The 17,247-nt window shown below is 43.5% G+C and overlaps 1 protein-coding gene across 1 annotated transcript; it reads right to left on the minus strand.

The window, feature by feature from the left end:
- Positions 1-6,754: 6,754 nt before the first annotated feature.
- LOC145689499 (uncharacterized) lies at positions 6,755-7,399 on the minus strand. Its single transcript, XM_081763670.1, has one exon. The coding sequence runs from the start codon at positions 7,397-7,399 to the stop codon at positions 6,755-6,757; it is 645 nt and encodes a 214-aa protein (XP_081619796.1).
- Between the last annotated feature and the right edge of the window lie 9,848 nt (positions 7,400-17,247).

A 17,247-nucleotide genomic window follows, 5' to 3' on the forward strand; every position in this document is an offset into this window, starting at 1 on the left:
ACCACGCACCGATCAAACTTTCATACCATCTTGGTACTCTTCGTCCGCAAAATGCACCTTCACCACTCCGAACGCCCCGCTTTGATAAAGCCAACTGGGATAAATATCGTACATATCTTACAACTGCTGTTGCAGATCTACACCCTCCTACAACATCTGACGAACTCTATGCACACGTCACTACAATCACTTCTGAGATCACTCGTGCATCTGAATTATACATTCCAACTACCAGTTCCACTCCATACCAACCTAAATTGCCTCCGCACTACCTCGCTCAGATCAAACGCTCCCGCCAAGCATATCGTGAGTACGTTCGGACACGAAATCCTGAAGCTCTACGCCTTCACCATCAGCTACAACGTTCCGTAAAAACTATCTTGAAGCATACAAAAAGCGACAATGGATTAAAACTTGTAACACTCTCGCCGACACAGCACATCCATCACGTTACTGGAAACGTTTAAATGCGCTTTGTGGCAAATTCAGTAAAACCCCTTACCCACTCATCACTGATAATAGTCCAGCTGCTTCTGATCAAGACAAGGCCAATGTTTTTGCCGACTACCTCCAGGACATGTTCACTCCTCAACCTTCTGATCATATCTTTTCTCATCCAGTCGATAAAGTCAACCCAGCGAGCCCTCTCTTCCAACCTAGTGCCAGTCATACATTGCCGCCTAATGAACTCACTTCTCCCATCACTGTTGCCGATATCACTTCCATTGTCCAGACTAAACGAAACTCTGCTCCAGGTTTTGATTCAATTACATATCGCCATATCAAGGAAAGTCCACCCTCACTCCTCCTTTTATTAGCCTCTATCTTCACTTTCATCCTTCGCACTGGCTTTTTTCCTGCCGAATGGAAGATGTCTAAAACGCTTATGTTCCCAAAACCGAATAAGCCACCCAGCGCCGTATCTACCTACCTATACAACTACCGCCCTATACAACTCACTTCGACTATTAGCAAAGTACTGGAACGCATTCTAGTCAATAGGCTTCATCCCTATCTTCGTGCACGCAATCTCATCCCATCTTTCCAAGCCGGTTTCCGCCCGTCATACTCCATCAACGATCAGCTCCAACGACTAAGCACCCTTATCACAAATCATTATAATTCTGTGCGACCATCCTGTCTTGTGCTTTTTGACCTAGAAAAAGCATTTGATAAAGTCTGGCATCTCGCTCTCATCTTCAAACTCATTAAACTTAAATTGCCATCTCCATATATCCGTTTTATCTATCACTTTTTGGTTTGCCACGTTACCTATGTTCATATTAACAATCATTTATCTCATCCAATATTTTTACATTCTGGCGTCCCTCAAGGATCAGCTCTGTCCCCCTTGCTGTACTTGCTATTCGTTTCCGACTTTCCGACTCTGCCCGCAGACGTACATACCTTTCAATATGCCGATGATACTGCTTTCCTCGCTCTCGGCCGTACCATCAGACACATCAACTTAATATTACAAGAATCAATTGATCGTTTTTCTCAGTGGTGTCGAAAATGGAAGCTCACTATAAATGATTCAAAAACACAGGCCATCGTATTTCTTCCACCACGCAAACGCTCCAGAATCCATAGAAATCCATCACTTCTCTCTCTCTCCATTCAGAATTCTCCAATTCGTCTCAGCAAAACAGTGACTTATCTCGGCATTATATTTGATCAACACCTTTCTTGGACTCCTCATCTAAACTACATTAAAACTAAAGTCTATAACCGCCTCAATCTTTTAAAACGTCTGACTGGCACCACATGGGGACTAACATCACACATCGTTCTCAACACATATAAGGTTTTTCTTCGTCCTGTACTTACCTATGGATTCACTGTCTGGATATCAGCTCCATCTTCATTCTACTTCAAACTGGCAACCTTCGAGCGCCATGCCTTTCGTATCGCTCATCGTATTTCTCTTCCTAGTCCGACTCGCTACTTGTATTCGCTCATAACCTTCCCTACATTGCTTTATCACATTGAATCTCTCCGCCGAAACTTCATCACCATTCGCTTCCAGCAAGAACAACCATTGCTTTTCGAAACCATGCATTACCTCGCTCTATCATCTGTTCGGCCACGATATTACCATCTCCCTCTTAATTTACTCTTCACACTCTATTGCTATACCTTACCACCTAATCATCCAGACTTCGCACTTGTGCAGGATCACCGCCTTCATGTTCATCTACCGCATATCTACCCGTCACATCAAGCACAGTAACTCCTCTGTCATCTAACAGGGCCTCTTCTGTCTACATTGGCCTAGCGTCGCCCCTAGGCAGAAGATAACCAGCATTTGTCTTTATTAACAGTCCCTATGTGTTGTGGCGTGCATCGCACCTCATTTCATACCTCATATTCATTTAAACAGTTTTAAATTATCATCACAAGTCTGTTTTGTATTATTCTAATCATATTTATTGTACTTGCAACAATATAAATTTTTTGTTGTTAATTACCTCACCTATAAAATGATTATAGTCGCAAAGACTATAATGACCCAAAATATAAAGTAATAAATAAAGAAATAGCTCTTAGCCCAACGATTATAACCTTCAATTCCTTCATTCCGTTCCATCCCTTTCCTAAAAGAGGGTGTAGCCCTCTACAGGGTAGCTAGCCCAAGGGCTAGCATTAAAACAAAAATCCTTCGTGTCGAATAAAATTCGAAGTAACACTTTAAAGTGGTAATCATTTTGTGCTGTGTAGTATTGGGTCACATTTGTAACCAAGTGATGATTGAATATTAACCACATGTTTTGTTAAATCCAGTAACGGTTAATGTGACATTACTCTTTTAACCCATTGTTTCGTCATGTTTTAACTCCACCGTCGTTAATTTTACCTCACTGTTGGATTATTTGCATTTCCTCCCTTGTGCAAGCGACCCCACAATGTGGTCATTTCTAACCCCATGCTTGTTCACTTTTAACTACACGTTTGGTCAAACGCAATATCGGGTTAATGGAATTTACACTTTGTTGGGTCATATTGTATACCAAGAAGGGTTAAACGTATTAACCAGTAATGCGATTTTACACCAATTGGGTCGTTGGGTTGGACTCCTACATTTAACTACACGTTGCGTTGAATTTATTTCAACCCAACTTAACTAAACGCTTTGACCCTATTTGGGTCAGAGCAGTTTTAGCCACGTGGTTGGGTTAAAATATGCACCAATAGGGTCAATTTCAACCCAATCATTTTTCTCAGTGTGTAAGCTTCAAATGTAAGCTTCAAATGACAAGCCAAGGTTTTCAAGTTTTCACGATATACAACGGAAGAAATGAACGAACATGTGTTTGTTGCATCTCCGATGGAATCAAAGTATTCATGTTAGAAAGGAACGACTCGTTCCATGGAGTCGTTCCTTTTTATGAGTTCTTCTAGTGAACGGAATCAAAGGAGTCGATTCCATAAAAGGAATCAAACTTCCCATCTCTACTACAAACAACTAAGATGGAGCAAGGGCATAAATTACCCATCAATGCTCCTCTAAAAATTAAAGTTAAAAACTTAAAGTCACTTTAAACTTTGTTGTTCGTTGCTCGTTGCTTGTTCTTGGCGATTTTGTTGTGTCAAAAGTTTCGGGCTGTTGCCCATGCCTTCTATGTGTGGTGTTGCTTGGCTTTGGTGTGGTAAACGTATTTGAGTTGAGGGATCGCCACTGTCGCTGTTCCCTGGTTCTTCATCTTGATGTTATTTCATTGTTGACGTCGGGGCATCCTGTACAGGTGTCTTGGTGGGTCTCTCGTCCCTAGGTTGTTGACAGTCGGGTTTTCTGCATCTCTGACGTTCCTCCAGAATTTGGCGGAGTGCTGGTGTCGTAGATCCTCTAACATGGGTAGTTCCAGATCTTCGTGGATTTGGGCAATCCGTGTGTCCCTGGAGTGCCCTGTGATGGCTCGGGCTGCGTTGTTTTGGACCACCTGGAGTCGGCGGAGGTATGTGGGGTAGGTGTGTTGCCATGCGGGATGGGCATACATAAGGATAGGGAGGATGCACATCATGTATGTGTGACGTCTTGTTTCTAGGGTTAGCTGTGGGCTGAGGAGAATGGGAAGTAGGTTCTTGAGGCGTATCGTTGCTCGTCTGGCTGATGCTTCCAGGTGGCCTGCGAAGTTCAAGCGTCGGTCTAGGATGACTCCTAGATATTTTGCCTTCAACTTTGGAGGAATGTCAACTCCGTGGAGGGTGAAAGGATAGTCCTTTTCCTTGATGTTTTGGGTGAAGTCAACCAGCGTTGTCTTCTCGGTGTTCACCTTGATCTTCCAGTTGTTGGTCCAGGTCTCCAGAAGCTCGATATGGCGTCGGAGATACAGTTCTGCATATCGGAAGTTGCGGTGGCTGACGAAGATAGCCGTGCCATCCGCAAAAGTGGCTGTGGTTGTGGTCCTGGTGGTAGGTAGATCAGCGGTGTAGATGTTGTAGAGTATCGGGGACAAACAGGATCCCTGGGGTACTCCGGCTCTGATTCTCCTTAGTCCAGTTAGGTATTGGGCATGGGAGACTCGGGATGTCCTTTTGGTCAAGTAGCTGTGCACTGTCTTGATTTGGTAGGGTGGTAGTCGTGCCTGGTGGAGTTTGTGGAGCAAACTTCGTGCCACACCTTGTCAAAGGCCTTTCCTATGTCTAGGAAGAGTCCCAAGGTGTGGCCTTTCTCATTGAATTGGCATGTGATTTGCTCCGTTACTCTGACCAACTGCATTGTCGTTCCATGGCCTGGACGGAAGCCGTATTGATGGTCAGGTAGGATGTTGTCACCATCAATGTTCCTCATCAGTCTTCGGTGTAGCACCCGCTCTACTACTTTGCTGATATGGCAGAGCAGACTGATTGGTCTGTAATTCTTTGGATCAGTCCTGGTGGCGTTTGGCTTAGGAATGAGGATGACCCGAGCTTCCTTCCAGACTGGGGGGAAGTATCCCATGCTGAAGATTGCGTTCGTCAGTCTGCTGAGGAGTACCACCACTTTCCTTGGCGCTCTCTTCAGATCTAGCGGTGGAATCCTGTCTGTGCCCGCTGCTTTCTTCGGGTTGAGCTTCTGGATGACCTTCATAATTTCCCTGGGTGTGACTCGGTCTTCCACCGGAAGGAATGATGGTTGTTGTTGTATCTGCTGGAGGCTGTGCCGTACTTCTTCTTGGATGTGTGGTTGTATCGGTGTGTTGTTTTCAGTGAAGACTTCCTCCAGGTAGTCAGCGTGCAAGTTGGCTTGTTCTTCTGGGGTGAACACTAGTCCATGCGGCCCCCGTATTGGTTGCAGCTTGGGTGGTGCGGTCGTCTTGGATAAAGAACGGAGAAGGCGCCAGAAGTCTCGTGACGGTGCTTCAAGGTCTTGGAGTCGTTGGTTCCATTGTTGCAGCCGGAGCCTGAGGAGCCTTTTCTTCACTCTAGCTGTAAGAGCGTTCCATAGTGTTTTATACCTTGGGTGGCGGGTGGTTTGCCACTTCTTCCTCGCCCATCTCTTGAGATGGATAATTACCATCGTTCGAAGATCTTCTGGCTTCTGCTGTGTCGGTGGTAGCACTCGATTTGTTGTTGTTGCCAACCTGTATGCTGACTGCATGGAAGCAGTGAGTGATGCTACGGCTTCGTCGAGGTCTTCCGGTGTGTTCAATGGTAGTCTTGGGTCCACCATGGCTGCCAGACTTCTTGTGTACTCGTCCCAGTTGGTGTTGCGAATTGGGGGCAAGTTTGCTCGTGACACATGGGTGCGCACTGCGATTGTGTATACCACTGGGATGTGGTCCGACTGCAATGCTGTCATCGCGTAGGGGCCGTCCGTTATTATTGTATTCACTGACAGGATCATATCCAGCACGTCGGGGTTGCCTCCATTCCTAGGGAAGTGGGTTGGGTCTGGCGGTGCTGTTGCCAAGAAGTCGAGATGTCGGAAGGCTCGGTATAGCGCTCTTCCATTGTTGTTGGAGACCCTGGAGTTCCAAGCGGGATGCTTGCAATTCAGGTCTCCTCCCAACACAACCCGTTGTCCTAGCTGCCGTAGATGGTGTAGGTCTGGTGCATGGAGCGGTGCATCGGGCTTCTTATACACTGAGATCAGATGGAGTGGGCCGTCCGGGGAGTGGATGAGGACACCAGTTGCTTCGATACACTGGAGGGCTGGATGTTGTATCAAATCGTGTGGAATTTGCTGCTTAATTAGGACTCCTGTGCCGCCCCTTGGTCCTTGCTTGTCTGTCCTGTGCAACGTGTAGTTCCTTATTTTGAAGGGTGTTGGTTCGTGGAGGTAGGTCTCGTGGAGGAACACAACGTCGATCCCCTCCCGGGTGAGGAAGTCGGTGAGTTCTTCTTTACTGTCTTTAATGCCTGCAGCGTTCCAGCTCACTACACGTACATGCCTGGTAATATGGTGTTTAGGCCGAGCCATCATCAACGAGTGTTGCAAAGACTTCCAGGAGTGTCGTCATTTTAACTATTGGATCGGTTTCGGTGGAGATTTTCTGTAGTCCTGACTTTAGTTTCGTGAGGAATGACTTGATGTTAAGTCCGTGGAAGAGCTGCATGACTTCCTTGATGGTGGAGGCCAAGAATGGTTCACTGCTGGTCGTGTCGGTCGATGCGTTAGACGGTGCTGGCCTGGTGTCAGTGGTGCGTTCGCTGGCTGCGGGCTTGGTTCCCTTGGGAGGGTCAGCTTTATCTCTTGGTTCTTGGGCGTTGGTTGATCTGGATTTCTCTGCAGGTGTTTCTTGTGTCTTGCTGCTGCCTGGTGGTGGGGGAGCTATTGGTGGGGGGTGGGGTCCCCGGGCGGCTCTTTCTTGGGTGGTTGACTAGCCCTCTTCTGGTTGGTGCGCTGGTTGGAGGTTGCGTTGCTTGGGTTGCTTTTCCGTGCTTTGGCGGCCTTGAGGTATGCGCATCCCTGGTAGTTTGCGGGGTGTTTCCCTCCATAGTTTGCGCAAGTGGCTGGCGTGTCTCTGTTGGTTTTTGGACACTCTCTTGTGTGGTGTGGGCCCCCACATTTGACGCATCTTGCTGTGGCTTGGCACGTAGTTTGTGAGTGCTCGGTTCGCTGACACCGATAGCACTGTAGCAGCTCAGTGCCTCGGTAGGGTTCAACCATGACCCTACAGCAAAGCAGGGTGCGCGGTTCATATATTCGTGCATTTACTTCAGTTTTGGGGAGACTGACCAAGAACAGCGGGAATTTGGGGCGGTTGCCCTGGGCGTCTGCTCTTCCTGTCATTTGAGAAATGTCGGCGGGTGTGAAACCTTCTTCTTGCAGGGCAGTACGAATGTCCGGGATTTCGGTGTCAATTGGCAGCTTCCGTAGCACCACTTTCATTGGCCGCATTGTCTTTGGCAACTCAGTGGAGTAGGAGCGTTTGGTCTGGGAGCAGTATGCATCGATTTTTGTGAAGTCTTCCATTGTTTTGCAATGGATTTTCAGGGAATCCTTGGTGGGGTGCACCACTGGCGGGACCTTGCACGTGGCTGATAGTTTTGATTAGCGTGTACGGTTTTTGGACTTCGTAGATATAGATGGGTGGTATTCTGCGGGTGGAAAGAGTGAGCACGCTTTCTACTTCTTCTTCTTGTTCATCATCTGTTTCATGGCCATCATTTACATCTTCTTCCATTTGGTTTTCTTGGTGGGCTCTGGTTCGTGGAGCTCCCAGGGAGGCGTACTTGTTTTTGAACTGGATTAAAGAGGAGATGAGTCTGGTGGGTGTTGGCTTGGCTGTCTTCCTTGGGCGCTGGAACCCCGGGGGATTTCCTCTTTAGTGGGGGGGGGGCTCGTCGTGTGCGACTTCCATCTCGTTGAAGGAGGTGGTTGCCACTACACTTGTGTTTGGTTTTTCTGGAAGTTCCAGGGGGGAAGACTTGCATTGAGCTTGTTGCTGGGGGAGGGGGGGCATGACTTTGTCGCCAGCGACGGCGTCCTGAATGGCCTGGCTGACTAGTTGGACCTTCAAAGGTGCAGAGCGTTGTTGGGTCTGTCTCTTGCGTGGGCCCTCTCCAAGGAAGGTGAATGTCTCCTTGTATTTCTTCGTTATCTCGTTGATGGGGTGGGGGGCACGTTTTCGAAGGATATTGGCTTTGGCTGACATGGTGGTAACACTTGTAGCACTTCCTTGGACTTTGGTAAGACACTGGTCACTCTGGGGGGGGGGCTCTGAAGGGAGCCGATTCAGTGGTCACGGATGCAATGTTCCGTGGCCCTAGTAAGGACCAGTTGGTAGCGTCTGTGTGTTTGACACTTGGAAGGTCTGTATTTTGGTACTGACACGGACACTTCACTAATATAATATAACACTGGTGTACTGTTCAGTGGCCCTGCTAAGGACCGCTTGACTTCGTCTGTGTGTGGCACTGGGAAGGGCCTGGGTTCTCGCAGAATGCACAGTTTGTTTCAGCGTAGGTACACTGGGGTGACTTACGGGGACTTATTAAGCGTGTTCCCGCTGTGCCGATTTTTCTTTTAGCCTCTTGCTACTATGGGCATATATTTCTCTGAATTATGGGACGTAATGTTTATTAAGTATGGGAACTATATTTGATTTTTCTAAAACTCTTCTCCGTTCCGATGCAGCGAACTGCGAAGATTCCTGAAATAGCGGAAATAGCGTACATAAATTAGAGATAAAGAGGGTCCCTTAGCAAGACAGCTCGCCCCCTTGAGTGATGCACCAACCTATATCTACGTGCACCTCCTACATGCAGTTAGAGATCAAAAGCAGCATGTCGTCTGTGGTGTCGCGCCGCGGTTTTTATCCTGAGACATTTACCGGGCAGTGTGTGTTAGAGAAAGAAAGAAAGAAGAGTAAAATAGAAAATAGGAAAGCGCGTGAAGATTTTTCACCTCACCAGTGGCTTGGGTAGTAGGAGGGAAAAATCTGGGAAACACATGGAGTCCAGGAAAACCCTTTTTATCGGTCATGCACATGCTCAAGTTATTTACATGGTAAACCACACTAAGAAGGGGTGGGAAAACCCATGTAAAATTATTATTTTACTGTCTGTATTTAATCTAAGTTAAAAGCTGAGGGTGATTTAATCTAATTTGTTAATTGTCTGTAGTTTGGTGGGCAAGTTTGGTTAGTGGGTCTTTGTGTTATTTTTAAGCATGCAACTTGGTCCTTGGCCTCGCCTGGTGGTCATCGGTTTTCGGTGGTCGCAACTTATCAATGTCCCTCTCTTCCCTCTGTCGGTTTGGATTGGGCGCTGCTTCCCCCGTTCTGTCTGCTTCTAGTGACTATCTGAGGTTTGGTAACATACAGTTCGCCGGTTGTTGTTGATATGGTGTTTATTGTCAAGTGGAAGATCTGTTTTGTTCAGGGTTGAAAAAAAACATGATTTTTTAAAAAAAGAACGTTTTTTATGTTTAAGACATGTTTTTTTTGTTTTAAACGTTTTAAACGTTTAAAACAAAGTACTTTGTTTTAAACAAAAAAACATGTTTAAACGTTTATTTTGTTTAAAACAATAATCTAAATACGCATATATATTATATTTTTACACTCTTAGGTATTGCTTGCCATCTATATTCAACCGCTAGATCAAATTTCGGGAACTTCCCTAATCTCGATCCGCCCAAATGTTCAATTCCGGAGAAAGAAATCGGGATTCTCACAGAATATGTAGTTTAGTTTCTTTGTGGTACGTTCTACTGGTCGTCTGCATTCTTAATCTTTAAACGCCCATTGACGCAACTGCTCTGTCAGGGCTTTAAACCTCAGTGGCCCAGTCTTAAACCTCAAATTAAGGCTGGAAGATGGTTTTGGTACCAATTTATTTCTGAAAGATGCAGCTTTGCTGGTGTGCATTCTATGTATATGGGAGAAGGGTAAATATCGTGTTATTTTCTTTTCAACAATTTTTTGGGGGGCCATTCCCCCTCTTGGGGGATAGATTCATAAAAATTGTTACGTGAAGCAATGAAGTAGGCCATTACATGGTAATATCGTGTATTTGTACTTCTTGCTTATATGGGGGAGCACGGAGGGGGCAAAGTTAGCCAATTTTTGGAGTTTAAGGTTTTTGACGTAAATTACATTTATTTTTACAACAAACATCAATAACTCAGTCCTTAATTAAGCTAGAAAAATGATTTGGCACCAAAGTATTTTTGAGGGATGAAGCTTTCCGCCAGTTGCATTTTATGTATATGGGGGTACGTATGTACGGCCGAGAAAGGGAGGATGAAGTTCGTTTTTTAATTTTTCATCAATTTTTTTCATCAGGTTTTGGCGGGTATTCCCCCCCCCTTTGTGGTACATCCATAAAAATTGGTATGTGAGGCAATGAGGTAGTCCCCTACATGATAGTAACCTGTATGTGCACTTGTTGTTTATAGAAGAAGAGGGGGTCAAATTTGGTTAATTTACATTTATTTTCGGGACGGTCCCATATAACACAAGATATATTTCACTGAAGTGGTCTAGAACCATAATTCTTGTTCGTATACATGATGTGTGCAGCAAAAATGATTTGCATATGGACGTGGTACTAGTGTTGAAGGGGAGAGAATGTCTAATTCAATGAATGTTTTCTGCGCATATATATATATATATTTTTTTAAATATTTCCTATATAAAACGAATTCATTACGCAATGGCAGCAATAGCTACAATTTCTTACATTATTGTCAGAAGTATGTGGCCTACACATTCATCATTTTGTCAGTGTAGGGTGGCTGCAAGGGTTTCCAGGGCCCCGCAAAGTCAATATTTTCATATTTTTAATGATTTTTTTAATGTCTGTTCTTTTTCTACGAATACGGCGGGAATTTCACAAATGTTATCGCATTAGAATTTGTGGTCTATAAGTTTTCCAATGGTGTATAACTCATGACTCTGTGAAAATTAGGGAGGTCACCAGAGCCCCGAACGTGAGAATCTACCATTTTGTTAAAATCCCTGGCGGGCGTCTAGAGTTAATTGTGTTGTTATGCCGTAGACATTAATCATTATTAGCTACCCATGTTGCAGATAGAGATGTATCTTGAAAACTGTTTAGTTAAAATATGTCATTTGCTCCTTGTAGGCTAGTCACTGCTCTTTTCTATGAGTTGTATTGTATTTGTCAAAGCATTTCTTATAGCTTATGATGTGAGAACTCTTCGTTATTATGGAAATGATAGTGATAAAAAAATACCCAAGTTTTGAATTTGTGAATTTGGATCTTAGAATAGTGTATAGTGTGTTTAACTTCCGTTATTCTTGGAAATTAAGAAATGTTCAAATACTTCATTTGAATTTCTGTTGGTTTAGTTATACGCACATTGATGTGCAGAATTTCGTTCAGTAATTGCTGTTATAATAAGAATATAACACTGCTTGTAATTTATTCCATGCACAAATCCTGCGGAGGATGGGTTGTTTGTTAGAAAATTAAACTAACTTACTCAATCTGATATTTTAGTTGTTTTAAACATGTTCAAAGACCATCGAAAAAAACACGTTTAAAACATTTTGTTTAAAACGTTTAAAACAAACTGAATAAAACAACAGCCCTCGTTTTAAACATGTTTTAAACACTTGTTTTAAACATTTTGTTTTAAACATATCAACCCTGGTTTTGTTGCTGTAGCTATTGCATCGGTGAGTCTGGGTCTGTTCGCTGGTGGCGTCGTCATCGTTAATATTGAAGTAACCCACGTTACTATTTGTTGCGTCGCTCTATTAATAGCTTCATCTATTGTTTCAGTTGTGATGTATTTGTGGGTTTCGCCTTGTTTATGTAGGACATCTTTCTCTGCGTGAAGATTTGTTGTTTTCGTCTGTTCCTGATAAGGGCCTGTTTTTGTAGAGTTTTCTTCTGTGATAAGTTTTGGCTTCGTGATTTGAGTTGAGGCCTTCGGTCTCATGGGACATTCGCTACTTCCTGTTCTGTGGCCAGTTATTTTGCATGTGGCACAGAAGTTCATGTTTATTGCCTTGCCACATGGATCTTTGTGCGTTTGGCCACACCCGTGGCACACTCTCTCGCTGGTACATTGAAACTTCCGGTGCCCATATGCGTAACAATTCCAACAGAGTGATGGTCGAGGTTGGCTTCTTGATTGTTCTACTCTGTAAGTCCTTGATTTTGTCTGTAGGCCTTGTGTAATGAGCTTGTTGACGTTTTCTGGATGTGTTGTAAACATTCTCACTAGTGGAGTTGGGCCATCTTTTGATTGAATCCTGTTCAGGCTGGTAAACTGTATGTTTTACTTCTGTAGTTCTTCTTGTAGGCTTTTCAGATCCTTGGTTGTAGGAAAGCCTTTAAGTACACACGTGAACATGTGTATTTTCTTCTTCCTTTGGTTAGGTTTTGGTGTTTGGTTCTTCCCTCCATCTTGGCTGGCTTCTGGTAGGCTGCTAGTTGTGGGCTGCTGATTGGTAGTTAAGGTTTTGCTTTGGTCCTGAGAAGGGGCTGAGTTTTTGGTTTGTGCCTGTGTCTCGTTTCCCACCTTAGCTGGTTTGGTTTTCACCTGTATGTGACTGGTTTCCACCTGTGTGTGTCTGGTTTTCTCTTCTGAAAGTTTGGTTCCTTCCTGTGTGAGATTTTTTGCCACGGCTTCTGTTGTCTTCTCTTCTGGATTTTTCTTCTTTCTTCCTCTGCGTTGTACTACCTGGAAATGGTGATCTGCTTTATCGGATTTCTCACATGAGATTTCTGGTTGGAAAGGTGCTTGGTTGTATACGTTCAGTCCGTCTTGGGATAGCTCTGGAGCTGTGGGATGATGGTACTCATAAGGCCCAGAACCCTGTTTGCTGCGGTGCTGGTTTGGTGTGATAGGCGTCAGCGACACCCCGTCATCTTGGCATCTCTTTCCTCTCTCATAGAAAATTGCACGGGAACCAAATTCAGCTGCCCAGAAGATCTTGAGAAAGATTTCTCTCGCTGCTGCTGACTTGAAGTATACTCCAAAGTAGTCCTTCTCGTCAACTGCACTGAATTCCCAGGGATCCATCATCTCTTCTATAATGGCTCTCACGTCTTGTTCGGAAAATCTGCTGTTAACATTTTGGATGAAGACCGGTGGCACTGACAGCGCCAGCAGTGCATCGGCGTCTAGCATTGTGCTCACGTTCTGCTCCTGCAACTCCTTCGCTTCACCTCTGCTGTCTTCTTCTTCGGCATAGGTTTGCCTTCTTGTTTCGTGTTGCTTTCTCTGGTTGTGTTTGTTAGCTGCTCCCACCTCATCTGCAACCTTCCTGGCAGGCGTCTTCTGTGCCCGTGGCATGGCTCTAAACAGGGCCGGAAATTGAGCATGCAAATGTGGTAGCTGGGAATGGTCCTGACAAGGGCCAGATGTGCAAAGGATAGGTAACTTTAACTGCGTGTGTATGCTTCGCTAATGCTATTCCAAAGAGATAGTATTGCGTTCCCGTCAGCCGACTGTCGCCAAGGGCTGTACAACCTATATGGCCAGTGCGAATCTTGGTCCACAATAGGGGGTCAAGCCGACGGAAAACAATGCCTATTTCCTCAGGAAGCGGTGAGTGTTAAGTGTTGTGAGATCAATTTTATTATTCACGAACTCTTCACTTTAACCACAGAATTATCTCAAAAGACTATTCTGTTTCTTTGGTGTCTTGCTGCTGACCACACCTTCGTTAACACCGCAAGGTTTCCCCGTGTGTCACGGCGTCTTCTAATACAACAAACAGCATCTTCAGCGTGGAATTCTTCTCTGTGAGTCTCTCTGCCTGCTCTCTCAAAATTAGATCCAGATACAGAAACAGAAACAGAAAATTTATAAGTAAGGACGCCCCTCAGGAAAGCCCGCGTCCTGGATAGTGAGTAAGGCATCAACCAACATTCTACATGCCTCTTCTCCATGCTGTTAGTAACCTATAGTATCTGTCGGTGGAGAGTGTGTGTACCTCGGCCTCTATCTTAAACGGAAGACATTTACACGCGAATCTGGTATTATGTGTAGATAGAAAGAAAGAAGGGTAAACAAGAAGATAGGAAAGCGCGAGAGAAGTTATTTTGTTTTGATAAAGGAACAAAAAACCTGGAAGCCAGGAAAAAAATCCCTTGTCGGTCGTGCTGCATGCATAGGCAATTTACATGGCAAAACCACACTTGAAGGGGTGGTGAAAATCCATGTAAATAAGTCTGTAGTTGTATCTTTATAATACTACTTCTGCAGTTAATTAATATTTAATCTTTTGTCATGTCAGTGTTGTCTTTAGTATGGAAGTGTTTTGTTAGTGGGGACTTCGTTATTTTTTTATTATGTCATGCAATTCTGCTGCTTGTTCCGTTGCCTCGCCTGGTCGTCGTGATTTATTCCTGAAAAGAAAAACTTAGGTTGCTTTTGTTATTAGTGTCTATTGTATATGTCTATTACCCAGATTCGTCAATTTGTGCTAATTATATATATATTTGTACATATATACTGATATACTTATATACAAATATACTATATTACCCTATTGATTCTCGTTTGATCAATGAAGTGTTATGTGTTTTAATTTTTTTATTATTTATTATTTTATTTTTTATTTTTTATTGTTATTATTTTTTGTTTTTATTTTTTTGAATTTTTTTATTTTTATTTTTTCTATATATATACACACACACCTACACATATACATACATATATTTGAATTTTTTTTGCGTCTAGAGTATACATACGCACACACATACATATATACACATATATACAATGTTATTTATGTACATATCTAAGCATACACGCTCGGACATACGCACACACTCACAAACATATAGATATTCGTATGCACAAATACACATACATATACTCACACATACAAACTTACATACTTACATATGTATTCGCACCTACATACGTATACACTCGTACATATTTAAATATTTTACCGTTAGCTTAAGATAAGTATTTCTCCATCCTCTGAGTAATAGAAACTTTTATGGGTTTAGTATTAGGTGTAGTGGTCTCTTGTGTTTGGTGTAGGAGTTTATTGTGTAGGTGCCAAGTTTATTTATTAAAGTGTTATTTATGTTATGTTGGTTGTTGTAAAGAGTTTTCGCTTGTGTCTTTATTATTTCAGAAATGGGCAGGATGTTCATACTATATTGTAATGGTTTTAATCTAGTATACCTAGGACAGTTTGTGATTAATTTTATGATTTTATTTTGAAATGTCTGCAATTTCTTCATATTTCCTATCAATGCATGTCCCAAAGCAGGGGCTGCATATGTGAGTATCGGTCTTATAAGTGTTTTGTATAGGGTTGCTCTTGCATTTCTACTAATGTTTTGGCTTGTTAATAGCGGTTTTAGTTCGGAAAGTCGGCCAGTGGCCTTGCCTATTTGCAGCTTGGTGTGTTCTTTGAAATTTAGGTTTCTATCCAGGGTGACACCGAGGTATTTTGCTTTATTAGACCAGTTTATTGGGGTATCAAAAATCTCAACGTTGGTGGTAGGACTCTTTTTACGTTTTGTGAAATATACAGCCTCACATTTAGTGCTATTTATTTTTATTTTCCATTTGTTAAACCATTCTTCAAGTGTCGGAATGTGTCTCTGGATATATTTTACTGCCTGATTTGGTTGCCAGCTATGAGAATATATACATGTGTCATCTGCAAAGAGCGCTATGTTCGTGTCTTTATGTTTTGGTATGTCATTTATATAGATACTGAAGAGTACCGGCCCTAGGAGAGATCCCTGGGGGACACCTGCTTCTACTCTGCGATGGGTAGATTGGGAATTTACAACTGATACATAGAATTTACGGTTTTTCACGTACGAAGAGATTAGTTTAACATAAATATCAGGTAGACCAATGTTTTTTAACTTATATATAAGACCCGTTTGCCATACTCTGTCAAAAGCTTTTTCTATGTCTAGAAATACTGCTACTACACTTTGGTTTTTGTTAAATTTATCTGTTATTGATTCTATGACTATAAGTAGTTGGTGTGTAGTAGAGTGGTGGTTTCTGAAGCAGAACTGTTCTTTTACTAGCACATTGTAGTTTTGTATGTGTTGTTTTATTCTAGCTAATATAATTGACTCAGTTAGTTTAGCTAGCGTGTTTAGTAAGCTAATTGGTCTATAGTTTTGTGGAAATTTAGGATCTTTTCCTGTCACGGCGTCTTCTAATACAACAAACAGCATCTTCAGCGTGGAATCCTGCCCTCCTGCCCCAGATCCTCTCTGGTGCTTCACTTATATGCCCTGCACTTAGGGAATGGAGCCTTGTGATTGGCCGGCGAGGTTGCGTGTCTCCGACCAATCAGATTCCTTGTTTCTGGTCGCTCAGCTCGGAGTCGCACACGAAAACTGAACAAAACTGTTGAGCCAGATAGAAATGGCAGGCAGGCACGAAGCAGTAGGTGGAGAGATCGCTCGTGTGTAGTGAGAGAAGCAGTAGAGAGCACAGAGAGAAGATTACGGTTGAAGATTTTGTCGTCGTAGAACTTCGAGATCAAATGGCCTGCAAGTTAATACTCCGGAAACCTAACGGTGCCAACTGAAGGAGTTGCTTTTAGAGAAGAGAGCCAGTAGCCAGTCTTTTCAGATAGGCTGCTGAGAGAAAATTTACGAAATAAAATTACTCAGAACACAACATTGACCTACACACACTGCTTTCTATAAGGAATAGTCATTGTTTTTCTGTCGGCTGGACCCCCTATCGCGGACCAAGATTCGCACTGGCCGTATAGGTTGAACAGGCTTTGCCGACAGTCGGCTGACAGGAACTCAGTACTATTCTTTCTAGTTCGCATAGAGACAAACCACACAAAAAGTAGAGCAAATAAGGTCCTTTTTAGGCCCACAATACCTATATAGATATTCGGCCCTTCTTAGAGCCACAATCTGAAACAAAGAATAACAGTCCGGGATGCCGAAGCAGAAGCGATCACCTAAGAAAAAGGAGGGACAGCAGAACCCCATCGCAGAGGAGACAACAAACCAAGAGAAGCCACAGTGCCCACAACCAGATGAAACCGTAGTAGTAGAACCAGGGAAGGAACAGAGTAACCTTCTACCCGTGGTGATGTACTCCGTTGGACACAGACCTCAGACGTCAGAGGATATCATCGAGGTGATAAAGAAGAAGATGGATGCTTCCGGGATGGAAGTAACTCAAATAAGAAAGAGGAGGTTTATGATAAACTTCCCTACTCATGTTGTTCGAGAACTATTCCTACGAATCTTCAAGCATGAAGATTTCGGTGTCCACTGCGTGATTGACAATGGGGAGGAGCTGACGAACTCTGATGAAGAACAAGAAGAGAGTGGCCCTTTTCAGAGCCACGGAAAAACACTCACAGAAGAGGGAACCTC

This window comes from Thermobia domestica, chromosome 7 (assembly GCF_964235325.1).
Source record: "Thermobia domestica chromosome 7, izTheDome1.hap1.1, whole genome shotgun sequence".
NCBI lineage: Eukaryota > Metazoa > Arthropoda > Insecta > Zygentoma > Lepismatidae > Thermobia > Thermobia domestica.

Coding starts and splice junctions, on each gene's coding strand:
- LOC145689499 (XM_081763670.1), bottom strand. CDS start 7,399: ATGGAAGACTTCACAAAAATCGATGCATACTGCTCCCAGACCAAACGC.